Source organism: Anopheles funestus, chromosome 3RL, assembly GCF_943734845.2.
Source record: "Anopheles funestus chromosome 3RL, idAnoFuneDA-416_04, whole genome shotgun sequence".
NCBI classification, from domain to species: Eukaryota; Metazoa; Arthropoda; class Insecta; order Diptera; family Culicidae; genus Anopheles; species Anopheles funestus.
The window spans coordinates 9,594,409-9,616,371 of record NC_064599.1 but is presented as its reverse complement, the minus strand read 5'-3'; the positions used below and the strand labels follow the sequence as shown (position 1 = coordinate 9,616,371).

Genomic DNA, 21,963 nt, shown 5'->3' with positions numbered 1-21,963 from the left:
TGATCAAACTTGTCCGGCTTTTTTCTCATTTCATGACCGTCACCGTTCCCTCAATATACAGGTAATATACACAGCTTCCAAAAGGGATCGAACACCTTTATCCTGTGGACTACCTAATTTTTTTTAACTCTAATTTTTTTTAAACTCTAATATTTTTTTCTAATTAATTTATTAATAAATTTTTCTAAGCTAATATTTATCTCGTTGAAGCAAGTTCAACATACAAGTAATAAATTCATAAACAATGCAGCCACGCATTTGTCCACAATATGGGATTTTTTTTCGAATTAACAGCCATTCTTCTGTTTTAAAAATAGTATTGACATTCACAATAATTATGTACAACATGTACGTACTTTTAATAAATAAATAGCAGTCGATTTTTTTAATTTAATTTACACTATTTAATGACACTGAAACGATTTAATTTTTTAATTTGTATTTGTTTACCTTGTTAAAGCCATGTTTACCTTACAGAAAACTGTCATGGCGTCAAGTCGCGCTTCGAGTAGCGATTTTTCGCATTTTTTTTATATGGCGTTTCGCAAAAATTTTCTGAATCGCGTTCGCAAACGCGACAATTGCTAAGCGTTTAGAGGCGGGGTTACTTGCAAATGTTTCACATGAAAGTATATAGAATCGAGTTACGGTTCAAACAATCATTGTTCAATAGTACCTTAATCTTCACATTGCTGGGGTGATCCGGACCAAAATGTTGCCGCTAAAATTTCACAGACTCGGCCGCTACGCAATTATTTTTCAAGATATTAGCAGTGAGCAGATTTGTATACTGACAAACCAACAAGGCGGCTTGGAGGAGTCGACAACCACTAGTAAGAAGATATTTACGCTTTAGTTGTGCGGATTATTTAACGAATAACAGTAGTCAAAGCCAAGTTGGTTTGAGAGGGTAAACTTCATCGTACGGTGCGTTATATAAACGGTTGATAACCTTGCTTTTGATTGCTGTACATAAACCACGCTGTATATAATCCCATTTTGCTATGCAGAATAGTACCCTAAACGACTACTCACATACACTTGTTTAGTATCAATATCTTTTTCCCCGGTGTCAGTACCGTACTTCGAAGAACCACATTTCACCATATTTAAACAGGTGGTTTTGCAGCTGAAAGACATAATTTCGGCGAAATAAAACAAGGTTACAGTGTTGTTCGTTTACCGCATACACATCGCGCTAAAGAAATTCGTTCATGAAAAAATTTAACAAAAATGAGAAATTAAAGTGTTGATTTTTTCTAGCTGCGATAGAGTCGTGTGCAGTAGGTTCGTTGCATTTATTCAAACTATTTCTCTGGCATCATTTGTTTTGTAGACCTGCCCATGAAGGAGGGAAGCAATAGTGGACATTGTGACACGCTTAATCCGATCCAGTGGGACCATCCTCGGCACAAATAGCGAGTCCTTCAGAGATCTCTCCAGCCTGTATAACGGAAACATCTAGGTTGACCAGTTCGAAGCACATAAGTAGACGGTTCTCGATGGCGACGGCCTCGTCCGTGGCGATCGTGAACACTAAATCAAGTTTATCCTCGGTGGCCGCTTCCAAAGCAGTATAGAATGTGTTCAACTGCAAACGAGATAAGGAAACAATTAAAAGTAACTAAACAATAGCAACTGTTACAGTCAGTAGTGTGGTTCATATAACTCACCGATGAGAGACAATCGCCAGTAAAGCTGTTACCGGCATCTGATAGACTGTCGCATACGCCAACCTGGTCTTCGAAATCTTCGTAGTCGACCATCAGCAGATCGAAGATGATCATAAGCGTGTCCTGCAAGTGCTCGATACGTACGATCTCCTTGTCAACACACAGATAAGCGCCATTGTAGGATAAATCAAACAAACCCATAACCAAATCCTTGTACTTGTTGTAACAGTAGCGACCGTACTTATCATTACCCATCAGCGTGTCGACTAACTGAATGGTTAGCGGATTATCATTCACATCGACAGCGTCCGCAAGTGAACTAAAGAGACTTTCGATAGCTGTGTATACGTTTTCGAAGGCACCCTCCATGGGGGCATAAGTTGCGCCCATTCCACTGATGAAGAATAGACTCTTCATGTCATTTATGGGGGTCACCAGATCGGGTGTCTCGACTGCGTCGGCAATAACACTCAAGGATTCGATGTTTGATAAAATGTCATCAAGGTCGTCGTAGATATCTATAACACGATCATCAATCGCGTCATCAATATCGTAGAGCGCCTCGTCGATGTCATCAGCCAACTCTTCAGCAAATGGATCAATTTCATTGTCTAGTCTATCCGCTAGTTCGTTCACGAAACTGTCCGCTTCGGCACTGTTTTCAATGACGGTCTCCAAGATGTATTGTAGAATCGGTAGGTACGAGCGCAATTTCGTCATTGAGTTCAACATGTTGTACATGCTGCTTAGAGTAACGTACTGGCGTAAGATGGCCGTATTGACGTTAGTAGATTCGCCTGCAGCGTTGTACGCAGCCGCTACATTGTTTTGAACTGTTTGCGTTTTCGACTTCAAGTCTTCCAAACCGGCACTAAAGAACTCGGACGCATCGGTCAGCTCATTAGAGATGCCAGTGTACCCTAGCTCGGCAATGTTCGAAACATAGGCGGCACCATCTTCAACTAAATAGTCCAACACATTATCAATTTCTTGGATAAATGGGACAAAAGCGCCTTCAATGTCGCCATCCGAAGCATCCAACAATGTATCGAAGCTATCCATTAAAGACCCCGTTGTGCTGTCGAAGTATTGGATAAAGCCCTCAATATTCGTCTCTGTGACCTCGAGATTTTCCACTCCGGAGGTTACATCCTCAACAGTGAGGTCACCGATATCGTTCAAATAGTCGTTGACATCACTTTTCATTGATCCTATTCTGCTACCTGCTGGAAGATCGTTTTCCAGCCCAAATTGTGGTCTCGGCTCAGCGGAGAGTCCCTGTGTAGAGGGAGTACGTTAATACACATACACACGCTTCCACGGATCTTTGTGATGTGGCTACCAGTACTTACCTGCAGTAAGCAGACGATACCGAACGCTAACACTAGTCGATTCATTTCGTAGACGTTCTCTGCTAAGCAAGAGGACAAGAAACTGATTGCATCCCGTCTGCCCACTGCACTTATATACGGTAATCGTGTTTTGTTCCTTCACACCAACACTTCCAGCAGCGAACGGCAGTACGGTTTTGGCACAAAGCAGCTGTTTAAACTAAGCCAATCTCGGTCTATACGTTGAAATTTTCCACCACCGTGGCTTCGCGGGAACACATTTTAGGCAGAAAAGCTATATTTATTCTTCTTCTTTACATTGTCTTACCGTCGAAACATTAAGATTTGCAAGGCGACCAAAAGTGATATCTACAATATTTCCACATTTAACTGTATGTCCTAATTGCTTCAAATGATTAGTTCATTCAGTTCACGATTAAATAAACGAATAAACAAAAAAAAACTATTAATCGAAACTTTCTTTTGACCAGATATTTTAAACCATTTTAAACCATTCGGATTATATAGTATATGAAGTTTGTTCTACAACTTGCATAAGGACTGTAGCAATGGGATCGCCGTTCCTTACGAAAAAACGATCTTACAGAAGGGCCAAACGAAATATTAGAACTCTATATTACAAATAATATTTTTTAATCATCAATATCAGATTAGTCATTAATATCATAACAATAGAATAAACTTTTAATATATTTGTAGTCATTCTAAATCATTGTTTCGTTTCATGAACCATTTTAAAATTCAAACATTCAATCCAATTTTCAGGCTTGGATCGATATCAGGTCACATAATATTTCGCCACGTCCCTGATACTGATACAAACAGACACAACAAACAGTTAGCTTGTGGATCGCAAAAAAGAAGCGTTCGAAAATGCTGCTGTACAAATATGTCTATCTGTTAGACAGCTCCGCTGACAGCACACAAGCTCTTAGCGAGAATTTCACACAGGCAAACGTACAGAAAACGGATGTGCACACATCGCCTTCGAGTTAGTACGGCCTTAATCTACTGTTTATCGTACCAATGAAAATTCTTCACTATAACTGGAAGATCTGTCTACTATAGATTATATTTCATTTATTAAGTACAGTAAGATAACATTTTACAGCAAGATACCTTGAATGTTTTAGTATTGCATCTATTTTATTGTAACAAAGTTATTCATTTGGACCCTTCGTAGCGCACTGTTCGATGTCATCCTGCAGATCGGAAATGTATCCATCGGAAATCGAGCGTCTGGATAGATTGATGCAAATTTTTACTCTCTGTTTACTTGCATTTACTTCGCTGGTTGTCAGATCGAATAGTAGATCGTACTTGTCAGCAAAGTAGTCTCCCAGCGGTGTGTATGATTGCCCAATCTGTACCAGGAGAGAATGAGATAAATCGACAGAAAGAGAGAGAGAGAGACAGAGAGAGAGTTCAATTAGTATCGTTAAGAACGGAGTCAGCAACACCTTCTATACACTTACCCTTGCGACACAATCCGTCCGATCGGTTGCTGCCTGCAGCTCGTTGCATATGGTTAGATAGTCGTAAATATCCTCAAAATCGAATGCATTTACATCGAGAATGGACTGTACAGCTGTGGCGAGGTTTGCTAGCCGTGGTATCTCTCGATCGATGCAGATGATCGATTCATTGAGCAGATAGTTGCTGAGGTAACTCACTAGGTCCTTGTACTTGTGAAAACAGTAGCGAGAGTACGGTCCACTGTAGATAAGAGTTTGGATCAGTGCCTTAATCAATTCACTATCGCTGATGGACACCACTTCCGGATCGTTTATCGAAACCATGCTATTGATAGCGTTCAGATAGTTCTGCAGCTGAGTCGCAACGGATAGTAGATCGTTCTCCGGGTCTCCCAAAGTGGTGGTGAATTTGCTCAGCATAGCAGTGATCTCGGCTCCTAGGTCGGGGTCTTCGCTTATTGGCAGCGATAGGGTATCTTCATTCGCGTACAAATAGGATGCAGCGAGTTCTTGTACACCTGACTCTACCGTATCGTAGAAACTTTGCTTAGCAGCATTTAGCGATTCCATAATGTTAGTTACCATGCCTTCCAACGATTCCAAGGCAGAGTTGTATGCCGTCAGGTAATTGTCAGCCTCCACCGCATCTTCGATGGATGTGTTAAGCGTGTATCGAACCACGGGCAGGAAGGCACGCAAGTTCTTCACAGTCCGTGCCACATTATACACCTTTTGCGCTGTTATATGCTTCCCAAGTATGGCCGACGAAATAGACGTCGCTGAACCAGCCTCCGCTACGGCTGCAAGAATGGCCGACTTCAGAGTTTCAATCTGTGTCTGCAGTATCCTTAAACCGGTGTCTATCCGTCCGAAGCTATCAGTAAGCCGATCTGGAACATTGCTACCAATAATAGCGGACAAACTAGATTTCGTCGTAGGCAGCAGCTCTGCCATACGTCCAAGTGCGTCTTGAATGCTGCTTAAAACTGCATCAAATAGTGCAGTTGGATCGCCCGAGCTACTTTCGGTAAGCGTTGAAAGTGCGTTCGCTATATTAGTGCCGTCCTCCGAAACAGTGGTACCCGTTTCCTGTAGGATTTCGACGATGGTCGGCAACCCGTATACAGTTTGCGATATCGATGCAGACACTAGTTGCGATGCCGCCAGCGTCTCTAGGTAGGTGGATGCTTCGTCGACGTTGGACAACACTCTCGCGGTGCCTACAACGCTGTTTGGTAGTCCATAATCGGGACTGGCGACAGCTAGCAAACGCTGGAAGGTATAATAAATGGTCCCATCAGCACGCATCGTACAATAGTTTGCATAGCTTCATACCTGAAACAGTAGCATCGCAAGAGCAACACGATTCATAACGTATTGTAGCATCTTGCGTTCGGTAATCGTAACTGTGGCGGTTCAATTCTTTACCCAATACAAGCTGTGCTTCGTATACAACTGAACCATGATTAGGGTACTGTTCTACTTGAAACGAAGTGACACGCGTACTGCGTAAGCCTTCATGTGATGCCTGCATCATCTGTATAAATAACGCAAAATTGTTTCTCGGTAATTATTGCAAAAAACCGAGACGGATACCGACTTTGGATGAATCGTTGTTTTGAAATAAGTAAAAATCTAAATCATCCAAAAGACGTATAAAACACAACTAAAGTTCAGCTATTTATTACAAGTTTTAAGTTAACTGCTGGTATCCAGTTTTGTTCTCGATTCGCATATATGTAGTTGGTTACCGTCATCTATGAAAATGTAGATGTTTTGCTGTAGACGACGCATACTTATAGTTATGTTCTCCATGTAGATTAAATTTAGCTTTATCTGAATATATTAAACAGAGGTTTGTACTTTTATAAGTGTTCATATTAGTCGAATTTCTATCCAGAACCCCTCCAATAAACATTTGTTGATAATTTTATAATTGCGAATCGTTCCGTCATTGTTGGTTCATGAGCTGATTGCTTAACTTCCAATTCGCCAGTACACAGTAAACTCGATGTATGGTAAGGTCCACCAATACGATTCAAAAGCAACAAATCCACACATAATTCTTGTTTTTAATTCGTTGCAATTTATCTTCTTCGCTAATACGCCAACCTTCACGTATTATCTATTTGTACAGATTTATTTATTGTCTTAACACGCGAAATGTGGCTATAGGGAGGAATAGAATTCTAAGAGATTTCATAATGTTGCACTTGTAAACTTGGACACAAGTGAAATGGTGTTTTCTTTTACTTAAAACAAGTCATTTTTCTACTCAAGCCTACCATTGCTTATATTCATGCGAAACTAACAACATCACTGTGTGTTGTGTGTTGCCGGGTTCCATGAAATCTTTCCGAGCGTCAGGACCATCAACCCCGCCATGCACTGTGTACACAGCTGGTTTGACATGTGTTCGCACAATAGCGATCCCCGTCTCTATTCTCAGAATTAGGCTCCGTCGGAGGATGGTATGGCATTGAATGTATTCCGGGGCGTAGTAGCAAACGAACGATCGTCCGATTTGTCATATTTCAAACTAGCGCACCTCAAGCTAGTCATCTGCAGCATTAATAACGATGCCATATTCGATAATAGCGTTGTGCGTTCTGTCGCTGTTACAGGTAAGGATAGGTACAGCTCAAATAGGCTTTAGCCCATACTTGTACAAAACACACCTTCTACCCTTCTCCATCGCAGTGCATCACGGCGGAACCACGTCCCGAGTTCGCGCTCGGTGCTTCCGTTCCACGCACGAACAGGGTCGGAGACGCCGCCGACGAAGCGCAAGCCATCATTTCTAGCGTTAACGAGTCCAGCGAAGACTTTACAATTCATTCCGAGTTGCCGCTACTGCCAAGCGTGCTAACAGTCGTGCAGAATGTGGCGGACGAGTTTGAAACACTCGCAACAGCCCTTGTCACCAGCATCACTACACTTGCGAGCGATTCCAGCGGCAATGTGGATACCGTGTTCGGTGAAGCAGTTGATGCGGTTGCCGATGCGATTGCATTTGCAGACGACACATTACCGGGGCTCACAGATCCGCTCGTGGAGCTGATCGGTAGAGCACTGGTGGAAAAGTTCGAGGACAGTTTGGAGCACATCGGCAAATCACTGCAAGCACTGCAAGTGATACTCAATGATCTCAAAACTGGTGCTGAGAATGCTGTTGCCGAGGCTGGTCGTACCACCGATATATCGCCGACCATCATCAGCAAGAACCTCAAACGAACGATGGTAACGCAGCTTGTTAAGGCGCTTAATCTGCTAAGAGCAACTGTACCAGTGCTGAAGTACACCATTGATAGTACGATCGAGGGTATCTCCATCGCCGACCAGTATATGTTGGATCTCTCCGACAAGGTGGATAGTACGATTGGTGAAAATTCGAGTATAGCCGATGAATTGGATGGCATTATCGAGGCGATCGATGATACCGTTACCGACACTATGACGGCCGTTGGCTCCGATCTTGAGGATCTCCAGACGGAGTATGACGCCCTAACAAATCTTGCCACCACTGACAGCGCGGGACAGTTAACTACGCTGATGGCAATGTTTGCAGCTAACCTGGAAGATCTCGGAGATAGAGATCCTACCATTTTGACCATGTTGAATAGCTTGAAGGATTCTCTGATCGATGTGTACGATGTTGTCGCACCCCTGTTTTTCATCTATGACAGCTATCTGGTGGATGCACTGATAACAACGCTGGTTTCAAACGGCAACTATTCGCAATACTGCTTTTACAAGTACAAGGACTTTCTGATTGCCCTACTCGAATCAATTTCCATCGAAGCGGCCGTGTGTGTCGACAAGGAGGTGCAACGGCTGGATTACTTCCGCGAAACCATCGAAAAAATGCTTGGTCTACTGTTTTTCGACTTTGAGGACATTTCGGATGATTTGACCTTGTGCAATGGAATCAGTGATGAAGATAATTTGGGCGAATGTGCTGCTTCGGTAAGTCCAATGTTATGAATGTAAAATTATTGGGGTTTGCCATACAAATTTTATCTAACATCACTTCAACATCTCATTTCGCTAACCAGATGGCAGCGATCTACACACGGCTGGAAGACGCCTTTGGAGATATGTTTACGCTCGGATACGACGTCGTTAGCCGTGAGGTTAGGGCTACTAGCAATAGGTTGAAGATTTGCATGCGTCTATCTCAGTCAGCGCTTCTAGACTCAGAGATTCCTCAGTTGGTGACGAAAATAAATGATTGTGCCGAGTTCGGCCCATTGGCGGAAGAAGATTGAGCATGGCGAGAAAAGGAAATAAAGCGAACTTTATAGTGATATTTCGTTGTTTTTCTATTCCTTTTTGTTGTTCTTGGTTGCAACACTTGTAAGCATTTTTATACTACATACGCAGATAACTTCTTGACAAACATTTTCCATAATATCAATAAAACGTGAGAACACCGTTAATAGTATGCCCATTTTATTTTGCAATACACAAACGGACGTCCTTCAAAACGCATTTATACTGTTCAGTATTGAATTTTCGCACTCTACTGATCCTGACATCTTCACCACAGCCAGAAATTTATTGAAGGCAAGATTAAAAAAAGAGGGTTGGGTAAAATCTGCACTGCCAATCTCGGACTAGCGACGTGCTGTATGTCTGGTATTGCGACTCTTTGAACAGCTGGAACAAGACACGAAACGAACAGACATACATCGCACACTGCGCAGCACTTTTCCAGCTGGATCAGCATCAGTTACCACGTAGCAGTATTCGCTAGTCGATTGGTGGTGAAATTTGGATACATTTGCCCCGTACTAGTAGTTCTAGTTGAAGTTGGTGTTGCCCATCGATCCACTCCAGAAGACGAACGTGGTATCGCAATGATACGCTTGCTAGCGTTAGCTCTGTGGGTGCAGAGTCTATTGCAGGTGGATACGATCACGAACGAAAGGAATGCTGTATGGAAAATTTATGTTTGTGTCACTTTCTGTTCCGTAGATTCTGCCGATGGCTTTGGCAAAGCCTGACTTTGGCATCAGCCTTTCAATCACAAGCAGTGGAAAGGTGTCAATTGCTGCGGAGGCAGCAAAAACCGTGCTAGATGCAGTGGACGACAATACACCGTACACCGCGGAATCAAACTACAAAGGGTTGCAGGAACTGGCGGATGTTATGGTTGCTATTGCGTCAGTAATGGTTGATGTGGGCGATGAGCTGGTGCCAGTCGTTACGAGCCTGGTAACCGATATGTCTGGCGATGTGTCTACCGTGTTCACGGCCGTCTTTACGAAGATTGCAGACTTGAAAAGTGCGATCAGTACTCAGCTTCCAACTGCAATTGATGAGGTGAAAAGAATTTTCGACACTCACTACGACAGCGAAGGACTTGACTACATACCCAACCAGCTCACCGATGGTTTCAATCGGATCGTGCTAGGGGTGGATGATCTTAAGGCGAAACTGCTGGTCCTAAAGGACGGAATCGAAGATGCGATAACTGAGGCTGGTGATGTAACGGCACTGACGAATCCGCTCGTGAAAAAGTACGTCAAACCAGCGGTCGTATACAGTGTCGTATTTGCCATCAACCAGTTGAAGGCTTACCTACCGGTAGTGAAGTACACGATTGATAGTACCCTGGAGAACATTAATCTGGCCGACGATTATCTGTTATTAGTGTCCGAAGCTATGGGACAGTCTGGTACCACTACCACGGAGTCCATCGATTCCGTGCGAACCATTACGGATGCAATATCGGAAGAGGTTGAATCTGGCCTTGACGAGTACACTAGCGATTTCGACGACATAATGGCCGAAATTGAAACATTCACCAATCTTCCCACTGCATCGGATATAGACAGTCTAAACGAGGCGTTGGACAGCTATAGTACGACGTTTGAGTCACTAGCCACAACACGTTATCCAGCGATGGAATCTCAACTGCAGGATCTCATCGATACGATGTCAGAAGCACTCGCCGTTAGTTCCACCCCCGGAGAGGTATCGTCCGATCTGCTCGATAGTCTGATTCTAACTGTTATTGAGAATGGCAAATATGCACAGTTCTGCTTCAACAAGTACTTCGGACTAGTGTTTGGATTCCTAACCTCGCTCGGGGACAGTGGAGGCTTATGTTTCGACAAAGAGATTCCACGCTTGGAGTTTCTGCGGGATACCTTGCCGATAGTTAAAGAGCAACTACTATCGGATTTCGAAAACCTCGTTTCAGAGATAAGCGTCTGCGATTCCTTAACAACACAAGCGAAACTTGACGAATGCGTTCTAGCGGTAGGTGCCTTTTTGATATTGCTTATTGATTATTGTGTGTTGACACGTATCTTGGGTACTTTTCGTTTTCTACGCAGATTTCCGGGTTCTACACCGACCTTGCCACGCAGTTTGGACTCAAGGTGCAGTTCATGTTCGAGTTGATTGAAACAGAAGCAGCGGCAAGCACAAATCGGTTCCTCATCTGTATTGAGCTGGTTAAGATGAATCTGATAGAGATCAACGAAACAACCCTAACTAATGATATCCGAAGCTGCGCTATGGATGGTCCAACAGCGGATGACTAGGACAACCAATATTGAGTATCAACAGTACTTTAAAGAGATATTCGAATCTGAAAATAAAGTATCACACCACTTAACCTTTCTCGATTTTAGCATCATACAGCGGGATAAGCTTGTAAAGTTCAGCAATTTTAAAGTTTTTACTCTGTGACCTGATGCCGCTTCAATTTTCTGAGTCCAGTCCTCGATTCGTATATTGTGATGCTTTTGTTTAATTGTCGCTTCTGCAGAATCTGCAACATCATTCTTTATTTCGTCTCTATTCGATAAATCTAACCACACCCTAAACAACCTCCCTAAGAGGTCAGTAAGCACACCAGAACCATAGTTGATCGTGCAGAGCGTTTTCGAAAGACGAAAAACAAAGTGAAAGAAAGATTTGCGCCACCGGCACAAAAATAAACAAATTCGTTAGTTCCTAGTAACCGAGAGCGAGAAAACAACAGTACTGGCTAATTCGGTGCGGAACCCAGCAAGGAAATTAATCGCTCATGCAGTACGGAAGGAGAAGACAACATTTCCTATCACTATGCACGGTTACTTAAACTATTAAAAAATAAAAACAAGCATTCATGAATTTTTGATAACGAAGAAGTCACTTACTAAGCATTATATTGGACTTTTTCCATTCGATTGCCAAATGGTCATATTTAATCAACAGTTGGTTTCATCTTTATTATTCACAGTACCTTGGAAAGTGCACGTATACTGCCGGTGTGTGCTCGAATTTATCGTCAATTCAAACCGACGTGCGTACTCCCGATGCAATGATAGTAACCTGGCGCGAGCGTTAAGCAAAGATACACTCGAACGGACTGGTTGCCACCTCGGGTCGGTACTCTCGCTTAGCAAGAAACAGTTTATATGATTTACAGATTATTAATAGACAATCATTTGAAGCCGTCGTCACAAGCGATCGCGAACCAGCGAATGTCTAAGGGGGATCCTCCGAAGCATTTCGTTTCCCGCGGTGTGCTGCCCGATTTGGAAAAATGGTACGTAGCGAGTCTTTACGAAACATCGCCCCGTCCGGTGCGCGTCCTCTTGCTGCCTCCCGAGTAGATCAACTCAACCGGAATATCAACTCAAGTAGTACAGAATCAGGGTCGCTATAAATACCCTCCCCCCCAAAAAGCATTAGTGGGCATCAAAACGAGACCGGCTCTTCCTGCGATCGACCGCACTGACTGCACGGGAGGTTCGGATTCCTCCTGGGAGGATGCCAGCCGTCGTCGATGCGTCGTCGTCTCGTAGCTACCAGCTACTGCTGAAGGTGGCGCAGTCGGGTAGCTATTATTAACGTTATTATGTTGAGAAATGTTTAAATTTAAAATATTATTTTCACCCAAACGTACGTAATCAGATATTGCCATTTCCAATCGAAACCGAGCAAACGGGAGGACACTATTCGTTCATGCCCGTGCACCGTTCTGTTGTGCCTACCAGCTAATGATCGTTACATCCAGCGAAATGGGGGGGGAGGGAAATAAGAACAGCAACAACATGCTGGAAGGATGGTACAACGAGCGGAATGGGATTGGAAGTAGTTGCACCATTTAGCACACATCAGCAAAGTGGAAGTGATCGGAACACGACCATGGTGTGTGACACGGTGGAGACGCAACGTGAAAGATGAGTTAATTAAATGGTGAATTATTTTGCGCTTTGCGGCATCGACGCAGGACAGACGCTAGCCAAGATTTGTGCGCACATTACTAAATTGCTTACCATGCATACACACTCACATCAGTATCGCGTTCATTTCGCACGATCGCTTGTGGTTGTACAGCATTGCTGGGTGGGGAAAAGTGTAACGAGGCCAAAAATTGCTACCAGTACCAGGGCAATAAATCACCCACTAGAGTGTGGTTCCATTTTAAGGCACGAGCAATTCAGGGGGATGATTTAGGCAACGTGGAAAGTTTATTTTAATGTTAAAGCAAACAATTACAAATCATTTTAACAAAACAAAAAATCCTCTCGAAGGGTAATTTAAATATATTTAAATTGTTTTATGTATTTATGCTAGTCCAAAATACACACAAATATGATACATTTATGTATCTTCGTTTATTTGTTTTAATATTTATTAACTTAAGTTTTAAAACTTGTAAAAATTAAAAAAAAGCTTGGTGCCGTGACCAGGATACATACACTGTTTGGTGAACTTCTGTGATATGTTTAATTATTAATTGGCTTATTTAGCTTTCAGAACTAAGGCATAAGGATGCAATTTACTAGTTTGGCGTAGGAAGCAACATTTTGCTACTAGCGAAAGAAGAACCTCTTGCCGTTCCATGCCGTGGCGCCACGTGCAATTGTCCAACTGTCCTAACTGACAGATGAGCAAGCAAACTAACTGACAAGTAGCAGCGATGGCGCAGAAACCAATACGCCGCGAATGTCGTAACTTAATAAACGCCATCGCGCTCCAAACACGGTTTGCTTGTTCGCACGGCTATTCACAACTGTCAACTGTGGACACCGGGAGAAACTCGATCAGAACTTCCACCACGAGAGTGTAAAGATCCAGCGTAGCGACGAAGCAGTGTGGCATGATTTTAACTCGATTTGACGTGACATTGATTAACGTGTCAGGAGCTGCAGGGGCTTGGTTAAGATTGTAAGCCTAGCTGCTGAAGCACGGCACCCGGGAGGATGTCATCAATCTGAGCTGGCTTCTGGTTCATAAGTTGTTCGGTAATTTATTGTATAAAGCTTAAAAATTTTCACCAATAACAAAAAAGGTTTAAAAAATTCCAATAGGTCAGCTATTAAAACGCGTCAAATCGCCAATGGTTTGCAATAAGAAAATGCATGACAAAAAAAACAAACCAACCGGTTTTTTTCCTACATTAATTCCCGTTGTATAGAGACTGAAATTGCTACACCGCAACTCCCTACCTCGTGTGGCTGTTGAACAAATGTATGATCCATCGGTCACGTGTCGCAGGCGATGATGGCCATTTAACTTACAACCATCGCACTTTGCCCAACATCGCAGGCAGTGTGCTTCGGTGTAAACACGATGATTTTTAACTACCTTCCGAAAGATAGGCTGCACACGAAACGGCACCACAAGTTGGTCATGATGAACCGTCTCATTAGTGTCACTCAGTCGATTCGACGAGCTAGAGAAGCTCTCAGTAAGCGAGAGAGGAAACATACATACACTGAGCGAAAGCAAAACAATGCACTGATGCACTCACACACACACATACCCGCACAATACAAACCGTTGTGCGACAGTGCATGTGCATCGGTGATAAATGAGCGAAAAACTGCATTCAAAACTGCTTCATCGAGAAATAAAAAAAACACACACACACACAACAACAACGTGCGCTTTTTGCGTTTATTCTTGTGGTTCGATTGCTGCAATTAGTTTTAATTTGACAACATCATCGTTAATCGGTGCGATGTAGCGAGAAAGATGCAACTCCGTCTGTTCCCTGCACCCGAGATGGTCGGAGATGTTCAACGGGGCGGGAAATTTCCATCCCCATTTACAGCCTGTTATACAATCACGCTGCACGTGCATTATGAGCTCGTTAGTGTAAGTGATAATATCATTTGATTTATTTCTTTTCTTGTGTTCACCAGCGACGGTTGTCACAATTTCACCACATTGCTTCATGGTGGCATGCTTTCTCTGAAGCATTTGCATGATCCCGTGCAAGGGAACAGGGAACCAGGAGAACAACCAGGTGGCTCCATCTCGAGGTTAATGCTGCGAAGGTCATGCGATGGAGACGCATGGTACTTGTACGGCTGAAGGTCAAACAATGAGGCACGTGAGACTCGTCAGTATTAAGAACACTGCCGGTGAATGAGCTGTGGTGGTAATTACACGCGACACGCGGTGCTTCTTCATTTATGAAAAGTCACGTCAGGGCAATGTCAGGCCATTACAGCCGATAGCCGCCAAAGGCTAGGAACGATTTTATTTACCGTTTTATGAGTTAGACTTTACAACCGACATGTTTTTTTAATTCAATACTCTCTCGAAGATCAGATAAATTACCAGAACTGATAATCTGGTAATAGTAAATGTAAGTCGAACGTCGAAGTAGTGAAAAATCCGACCCAGTCTCAAACAAATCGGAACTTTAAAATAATCTTTAAAGACAAGTACAGTGGAGCGCCGATTATCCGTGTTCATCGGGACTCAGCCCTTGCCGGATAAGCGAATATCACGGATAATAGGCACAATTATTTTTATTGATAAATATTAGTGTTTAGTGTGTAATGGGTAGATGGAATGTAACGAGTCAAATTTTTGGATTTTTTATGATTGTTTATTCTTTTTTTATTTAAAGCATTATTTAAGTGAAAAGAAACTTATTTCAATCAATTCGCATTAAAATAAATCAATTTATAAAATCAAACAAAAAAAGCTAAGGCGATAGCCTTAGAAAATTTTCAAATTTATTTTTTTTATAAAGCTAGATGTTAATTTTCTTATTTACACTTTGCAAAGTAAATATGTTCTTTTTTTCGAATTAGAGCATTATTTCTTGCCATCATCGGTTTTGCATTTCTTATGTCAATCCTCTTTCGGAACTGTCATTTCCGAGCTGCACGGATAATGGAACAGCCGGATAAAAGGTACCCGGATAATCGGCGCTCCACTAACAAGATAAGTCAAACGTTATTTTATTGAACGTTTCGAACATGAAATATGTATTAAAACTTCATTTCAATCATACCTTCAATTGAGACAACTTGCTATTTATGCGGAGAATAAAATCATCCGCTGTTTTTATCCTCTCGATAGTACTGTTGATTGATTCGATAATCGATGGAATACAAATATTCATCGCACTAACGGCACTAGCAACATCATAGACCGTTTTCAAGTTTACATACTTCCTAAGAACATTCATTGGCACACTGATCGTACCTGCTTCCTTTACCGACGCCATTATAGCAGTTTGAAGTGATGCCACAGTCGCGGTCAATTGATTCAACCCACTGCGAACACATCCGAAACCATCGTTGAGCCGATCCGGCACGTAATGGTTGATCAATATTTCCAAACTCTTTAGCTCCACCGGAAGTGTGCTGTGAATGTAGTCCTGTGTCGTGGTAATTCCATCGACGACCGCTTTGAAACTATCGCCTATATCACCCGAAGTGTCGCGAGCCAAAGCAAGCAATGGTACAACGACCGACCGATCAATGCTGGCGGTGAATTTGGCTAACGTTCCCAGCTGAAGCAAAGTAGTTTGAAGTTTCGTATAGTTGGTCAATGAGATGTTTAAACGATGCGTGGCCGTTTGTAGCAGTGAGCTCGTTTGATTGGAAATGTCGATCACTTGCGCACTGCCCGGCACTGCTCCAGGAAGTCCAAAGTCCGGCACCGGACCGGAGAGTGCCCACTGAAAAGGAATAAAACGTCAAATCGGACACATTCAACAAAACTTTACAACGGCTCACCTTCGCAATGAAAAGTATCAAAAATGGATTAGTGAAAAACATATTGTAAAACCAATCCACTCGCTACTTTGCTGAACAAAACATTGAAGCTGTATGGAAAACTCTCCCGTCCAGACGATACATCGACGGGCAGACACATTTGTTTGTGTGTATTTTGTAGCAACTGTTCAAACATTTGTTCCCAAAAACGAATGCAACCAATACGTTTTTTTGTAAGTAAGTTTGAAATAAAAAGAAGAAATAACTACCAAACGATCGACGACTCGATCGAAATGAACAATGTGAGGAATACCAACATGTACTTTATTGTCAGTAATCTGCAATCGCAAAAGGAGAAGTCGTTAAATGAAGCAGTAATAAAAAAAAACACATACACATATCGGTCGTGTCGGCCTTCTCGTCTCCGTTCCGACACATTCTGATCCAACCGCAAAATGTTCACCGTTTTGTAAACGTCCGCAAGCAATCGATACCCGGCGAAGGTGAACCATAGCTTATCCACCAGCAGAAACCGTCGTTTGTAGACCATCGTTTACTACGGAAACTGTCAACTCAGGTGGTAGGAAATCAGGCAATCACTGCATTAAAGGTGATGCAGACGAACATGCAAGCCGCTGGTCAAGGTCAAGATGATGGTTCGCCCTAACTGAGGTTAAACCTCAAGAAATCCAAACGATCGGAAAGCAATCGAAACCCGGTGCAGTCGGTTCCTTCTCTACCATCTCCACAATGCCTACGTAACCCAATCTTGCCGGGTTTCGTCGCACGTTAAAATTCGTTTCAAATAAAGATTGATTACTTCGAGTCACAGCATTAAACAACGATTGTGATGTTTGTATTTCTGGTCCATGGAGGTTCATGGATAGGAAATAAATATTGTTTTTTTTCCTGGACAGTTCGATTGACCAAAACAAAAACAGCTGTCAATATTGATCTTCATTGTTTTTATCACTGATGAAATATTTGCCATGAAAACGATCCAGAATTCTGAGACATCGAAGGATAACATGGCTACTTGGAGGCTAATTCTTGTGGAGGCTTATTCTTTAGGATACTCGTTTCAAATGTCTACTCTCAACCTTGTTGTTTTCACAGTATGTTTTTTACTACTAACACAGCGACTGCAGCGATCGTAGCAGATCACCTCTAAAAACTAACAGCAAATGAAAATGCAACCAGATTGCGAGGAGCTCCAGAGTTGCTTGTCACCAAACGCTGATCTGGCGTTGTTTTTAAAAAAGAAGGTATCGTGAGCAGATTCACCTCCAGATTTATCCTCCATTTATCCATATAGAAGGCTGATTATCTGGCTACATGTTGTGTGTGAAGTGTAGTGAATTAGTACAAGGCTCGCTTCAAAATATTACAATATGATATTAAGACCTCACCTACCTCTTCTACTTTTTTAGAATCTGTTACCTATCCAGGAAGCACAAATAAAATCTAACAAATACAAAAACATCCTTTCAACAACATATCGAATCGTACACGTTGAACAGTTCTGTGTGCTCGTGAAAACTTGGAACAGATTTACTCAGAATTCTGGGAACATCTGAAACACTTCTGGAAAGTGTGAGGACAAACAACTGCGAAATACTTGCATCAGCGTGTAGGCCAAGTCTCAGTTGTTTATCTTGTCTTTGCAAACAAAGTCTGCACTGATGACTTAATTCTTCCACAAATATCAGTTATTGATTGTCATCAGTGACTAGCGTATTTCATATCAATTCTTTATACTGCTGAAAAACGCTACCAATTCGTTGGCAAAACCTATTACTTGAAAGTTGCTTACTATTTCAGATGTTATAGTATTTATTAAAAACTTGTTTTCTCTATAAAAAACTGCTATTAATCATACCCTGGAAGCGTCCGGTTCTTTTGCGATATCATTTACGGTCCATTCTGGGCACATTGCAGAATCTCGTTCTTCAAGGATAGTGCCGATCCGTCCACAATTTCGTATTGAAGCACCCGCACACAAGCCAATAACCGATTTTTGCTTGCAATCGCTTCCGCTGTACCCGTAACGTACAGGCTGTTGAACTTAGTACGGAAGCTAGCTGCGACTGCGTTGTAATAGCCAGCAACCTGAAACAAGCGTACATGGACAAAGGATATTAAGGCACTGTTTGCTCTAAAGCACAAACCCGCTCCCTACACTAACCATAGCGACACAGGATTCACGCGAAGCGACTCTAGGACTAGAAACGCATACCCTCAGCTCAGCAGTAATGTCCTCAAGATCGAACAGCAGCAGTGGAATTTGAGCCAGCAATGCACGGCGAAGTTGCTGAAGACGCATCAGTTCCTTGTTGACGCATGTTTCCACCCCCAGCATACCAGCGTTGGCAAGTCCAAACACTAGCTCCGCATACTTGTAGAAGCAGAACCGTGCGAACCGACCGTTGGCAAGTAGTGTGCGCACGAGCGTGGCCACTACCTCCGAGTCGTTTACGGTCGGTGTGTCTTCATCGGGCACCAGCGCAAGTCGCAACTGTTCGCCAATGTCTGCCAGCGCCGCACTGAATGCTGGTCCGGCAGAACTGAGCTGTTGCAGAGTGGTGTTGAAGGAGTTCAACATCTGCTGCACTCCGCCGTATGCCATCAATGAGCCTAGGTTTTGGAGTGCTAATACTTCGCTCCGGACCGTATTATATCGGGTCACTACCGTACCAACACCATTGTTCACTGCAGTGCTAACGGTGCTGGTAGTAGCAAGTACCAGATTCACGTATTGCGATGGTTCCTGCACATCCTCCGCCTCCTCAGTCAGTCGAACTACGAATTGGTCCGCTATCGCTATATTTTCTACCGTTGTAGTAAGCGTATACGTTACGACCGGCAGATAAGCCTTCAAAGTACGTACCGCATATACCACCCGATACACCAGCTTCGGTCGGATGGACTTTGGAGAGCAAGGTTCGCACTCTTCACTGCTCTGACTGAGAATTGCTCTTACGGCGGTTTGCAGTGCTTGAAGAGCACTGGCTAACTCCTGCAGACCACTGCCAACACGGCCCAATGCATCGGCAAACTGTGACGGTAGGGAGCCACTGTAAACTATTCCACCCACCTCTGAGTTGATCTCATTTAATCGATCACTTAAGAAACCCTCCACAGACTGAACCGCACCTAGCACGCTGTTGAAAAACTCCACATCTTCAGAGGAACTCGACGGTGCAAGAGCCGCCAAAGGGTTTAGTACACTTTCCAAAAGGTCGGCAATAGTTTCACCCACCTCTTGTGTGAGCTGAAGCAGGTTTGCCAGCCCCGGAAAGTTGGAGTGCAGTGTTAATTGCAGGTTGGCATTGATCCCCGTTACGACCGATCGAGTATCACTGATCGCTCCCGAGACTCGCACCGTTCCGAACAGGGTAGCACCGAGGGCGAAATCAGGACGTGGCTCACCTGATACTGTACACTAAGAAAAATGGTAAGAGTTTGCAAAAACCATTACGGACGCACCTGTCAATAGTGGACAAAAACGGGAGTAAAGAAAAGTCTTTATACCTGTAGCAGACAGAACACTCCCAGCGATAATACCCAAGTTCCAAGCATCGTTGCAAGCGTTTGTTGACACACTGGCTGACAGATTGGAAGGCGCTCAGCCACAACTTCTTTTATAATAGTTTCGATCCTGATCCCATTTCCTCTCCTGACCCCCTGGTGGCCGCTGGTGGACAAACATTACGCACCATGCAGAGCGTAATACACCTATGCAAACGCTACAAATTTCTCTCCCCCAAAAACGCCATCAGCGCATCTGCAGGATTGGGCAAACAAAACAAAAACGATAGCGTGTTGTCTATGCACCTCTTTCGTCTGGTAAGAACAGTCGGAAAAATTGGTTACTGTTGCTTCACCTCTGTACCATCTAGCTTGTTATTATGCAATGCAGTTGTGACCCTAATTCCCAGACTGTTCTACTGCTTTCGATGCTTTTTTATCGTTCTGGTTCTTTTACTACTTTTATCCCTTCTAAAGTACGAAGGTGAATTATATTTTCAACTTAACTTTTTTTCTACTTTGTTTCTGCCTGCTTAATGTACAGTAACCAATTGGATATCTTGCCTGAAATTTGTAAATTAGGGAAGATATAAAATAATTTATTACCTTCAAGCATACCGCAAGACACCTTGAACTCAGGCTGGGCGAGATGGACAAGGCACTTTGTTATTAATTAATTTTATGCGACTGTACCATAGAGATGTGCACACTGAGTAAGAGTGAGTGAGTGAGTTTAATCGTACAAAGGAATTTACGGTTCCAACTCAGAATAAGGAGTTTTTATGACTCTTATATTAAATTCTTTACATTTTTACTCACACACTCTCTGTGCCCACTAATAACTCACTTTTATCTTTTTTATTCACTCTCTCTCTTTCTCTCTCTGTGTCAAAAAGAGTACCAATATATTTACTCATTCTTGTTGCGTGAGTTGAAACGCAAAAGAGTGAGTCATTAGTCGGCACAAAGAGCGAGTGAGTAAAAACTCCAAGCAGAGTAATTAAAGGATTAGTTTTGAGTAATATTTTTATGACTCTCAAAAGAGTGAGTAACTCTGTTGTTGTAAATAAATTCAAGAATAATTTAAAATAAACGTTCAAACTTGATTTATTAAACATGCTATAAATGTATTGAAACTTGTCTTAATCTTTGCATATTCGGTTGTATCGTAGAACAAGAAGCTTCTCAACACATCTTCGTAACAAACTTCTTCACCTTTACAAGGGAAAGATCAATAGAAAAGGTCACCGCCATAGCACGATAGCAAACGTAGGTCAACTTTATCAGTTGCTCTGTTCACCTTCCATACCATCGCATGCAATTTTGATCGAATTTGAGACAAACTTCACGACCTCAACGACGAAATCGTTGCAACCACCAGCATTCCAGCCCTCCCGCCATGTCGTCCCGATTCACGTAAAGCAGGTCGAGCTACTCCTTTCGAGCTCTCGATTCTTCCATCCATTTATTCAGCTCGCGTTAAATTGGCTTTGACGATTCGGGCCGATCAACTCGCTCATCACCGTGTTGCTGGGTGGTCCTCCTGCTATCGATTATTTATTTATGCTTCATCTTTTAGCATAAGCGTCGCATCGTTCGTATCGACCCGTTCGGCTTTCTTTATCGCCTTTTGCTAATTTCCTCTGCACACCATTATTAACCTCGTTTTTCTTCGCTGCTATCTTTGTTTTATGTTGCCGTTTTTTGGCCCGACTGTTAAGTGGACCGAACTACGAAAGCGAAATCGGACGGTTCTATCTTGATACACATACATGTTGCATATCTACTGTTGCTTCTTCTGGGGCGTTTTTTCTTCTTGCGTTTTGTGATACAGGTACACTGGTACACATACGGTTGACTTTCATATGTTACGAGGAATGATCTGCTGCGATATTCCAACTGCTTTGCTTCATCAGATGGAACGTGTTTCTTGATTGTAAAAAGAACACTGAATATTGGAACACAT

The 21,963-nt window shown here is 42.8% G+C and overlaps 6 protein-coding genes across 7 annotated transcripts in view; 2 read left to right on the top strand and 4 right to left on the bottom strand.

Annotated features, from left to right (window-relative positions):
* The window catches only part of LOC125771274 (zinc finger MIZ domain-containing protein 1), a 181,453-nt gene that overhangs the window by 140,245 nt on the left and 19,245 nt on the right, over positions 1–21,963 (bottom strand). The window lies entirely within an intron of this gene.
* LOC125772307 (uncharacterized) lies at positions 1,233–3,135 on the bottom strand. Its single transcript, XM_049443874.1, has 3 exons — positions 3,026–3,135; positions 1,674–2,951; positions 1,233–1,591 (listed from the first exon to the last, which is right to left on the bottom strand). Exons 1-3 carry the CDS (start codon positions 3,068–3,070, stop codon positions 1,382–1,384), a joined length of 1,533 nt encoding a protein of 510 aa, XP_049299831.1. The 5' UTR covers positions 3,071–3,135; the 3' UTR covers positions 1,233–1,381.
* LOC125771310 (uncharacterized) lies at positions 4,146–6,576 on the bottom strand. Its single transcript, XM_049441828.1, has 3 exons — positions 5,836–6,576; positions 4,501–5,772; positions 4,146–4,389 (listed from the first exon to the last, which is right to left on the bottom strand). The coding sequence occupies exons 1-3, from the start codon at positions 5,884–5,886 to the stop codon at positions 4,186–4,188; spliced, it is 1,527 nt and encodes a 508-aa protein (XP_049297785.1). The 5' UTR covers positions 5,887–6,576; the 3' UTR covers positions 4,146–4,185.
* Positions 6,941–8,835, top strand: LOC125771311 (uncharacterized). Its single transcript, XM_049441830.1, has 3 exons — positions 6,941–7,124; positions 7,201–8,466; positions 8,556–8,835. Exons 1-3 carry the CDS (start codon positions 7,080–7,082, stop codon positions 8,766–8,768), a joined length of 1,524 nt encoding a protein of 507 aa, XP_049297787.1. The 5' UTR covers positions 6,941–7,079; the 3' UTR covers positions 8,769–8,835.
* LOC125771309 (uncharacterized) lies at positions 9,202–14,377 on the top strand. Its single transcript, XM_049441827.1, has 3 exons — positions 9,202–9,407; positions 9,478–10,767; positions 10,845–14,377. The coding sequence occupies exons 1-3, from the start codon at positions 9,360–9,362 to the stop codon at positions 11,052–11,054; spliced, it is 1,548 nt and encodes a 515-aa protein (XP_049297784.1). The 5' UTR covers positions 9,202–9,359; the 3' UTR covers positions 11,055–14,377.
* Positions 15,499–17,484, bottom strand: LOC125771342 (uncharacterized). The gene is made up of 2 exons (XM_049441881.1): positions 16,491–17,484; positions 15,499–16,432 (listed from the first exon to the last, which is right to left on the bottom strand). The coding sequence occupies exons 1-2, from the start codon at positions 16,530–16,532 to the stop codon at positions 15,755–15,757; spliced, it is 720 nt and encodes a 239-aa protein (XP_049297838.1). The 5' UTR covers positions 16,533–17,484; the 3' UTR covers positions 15,499–15,754.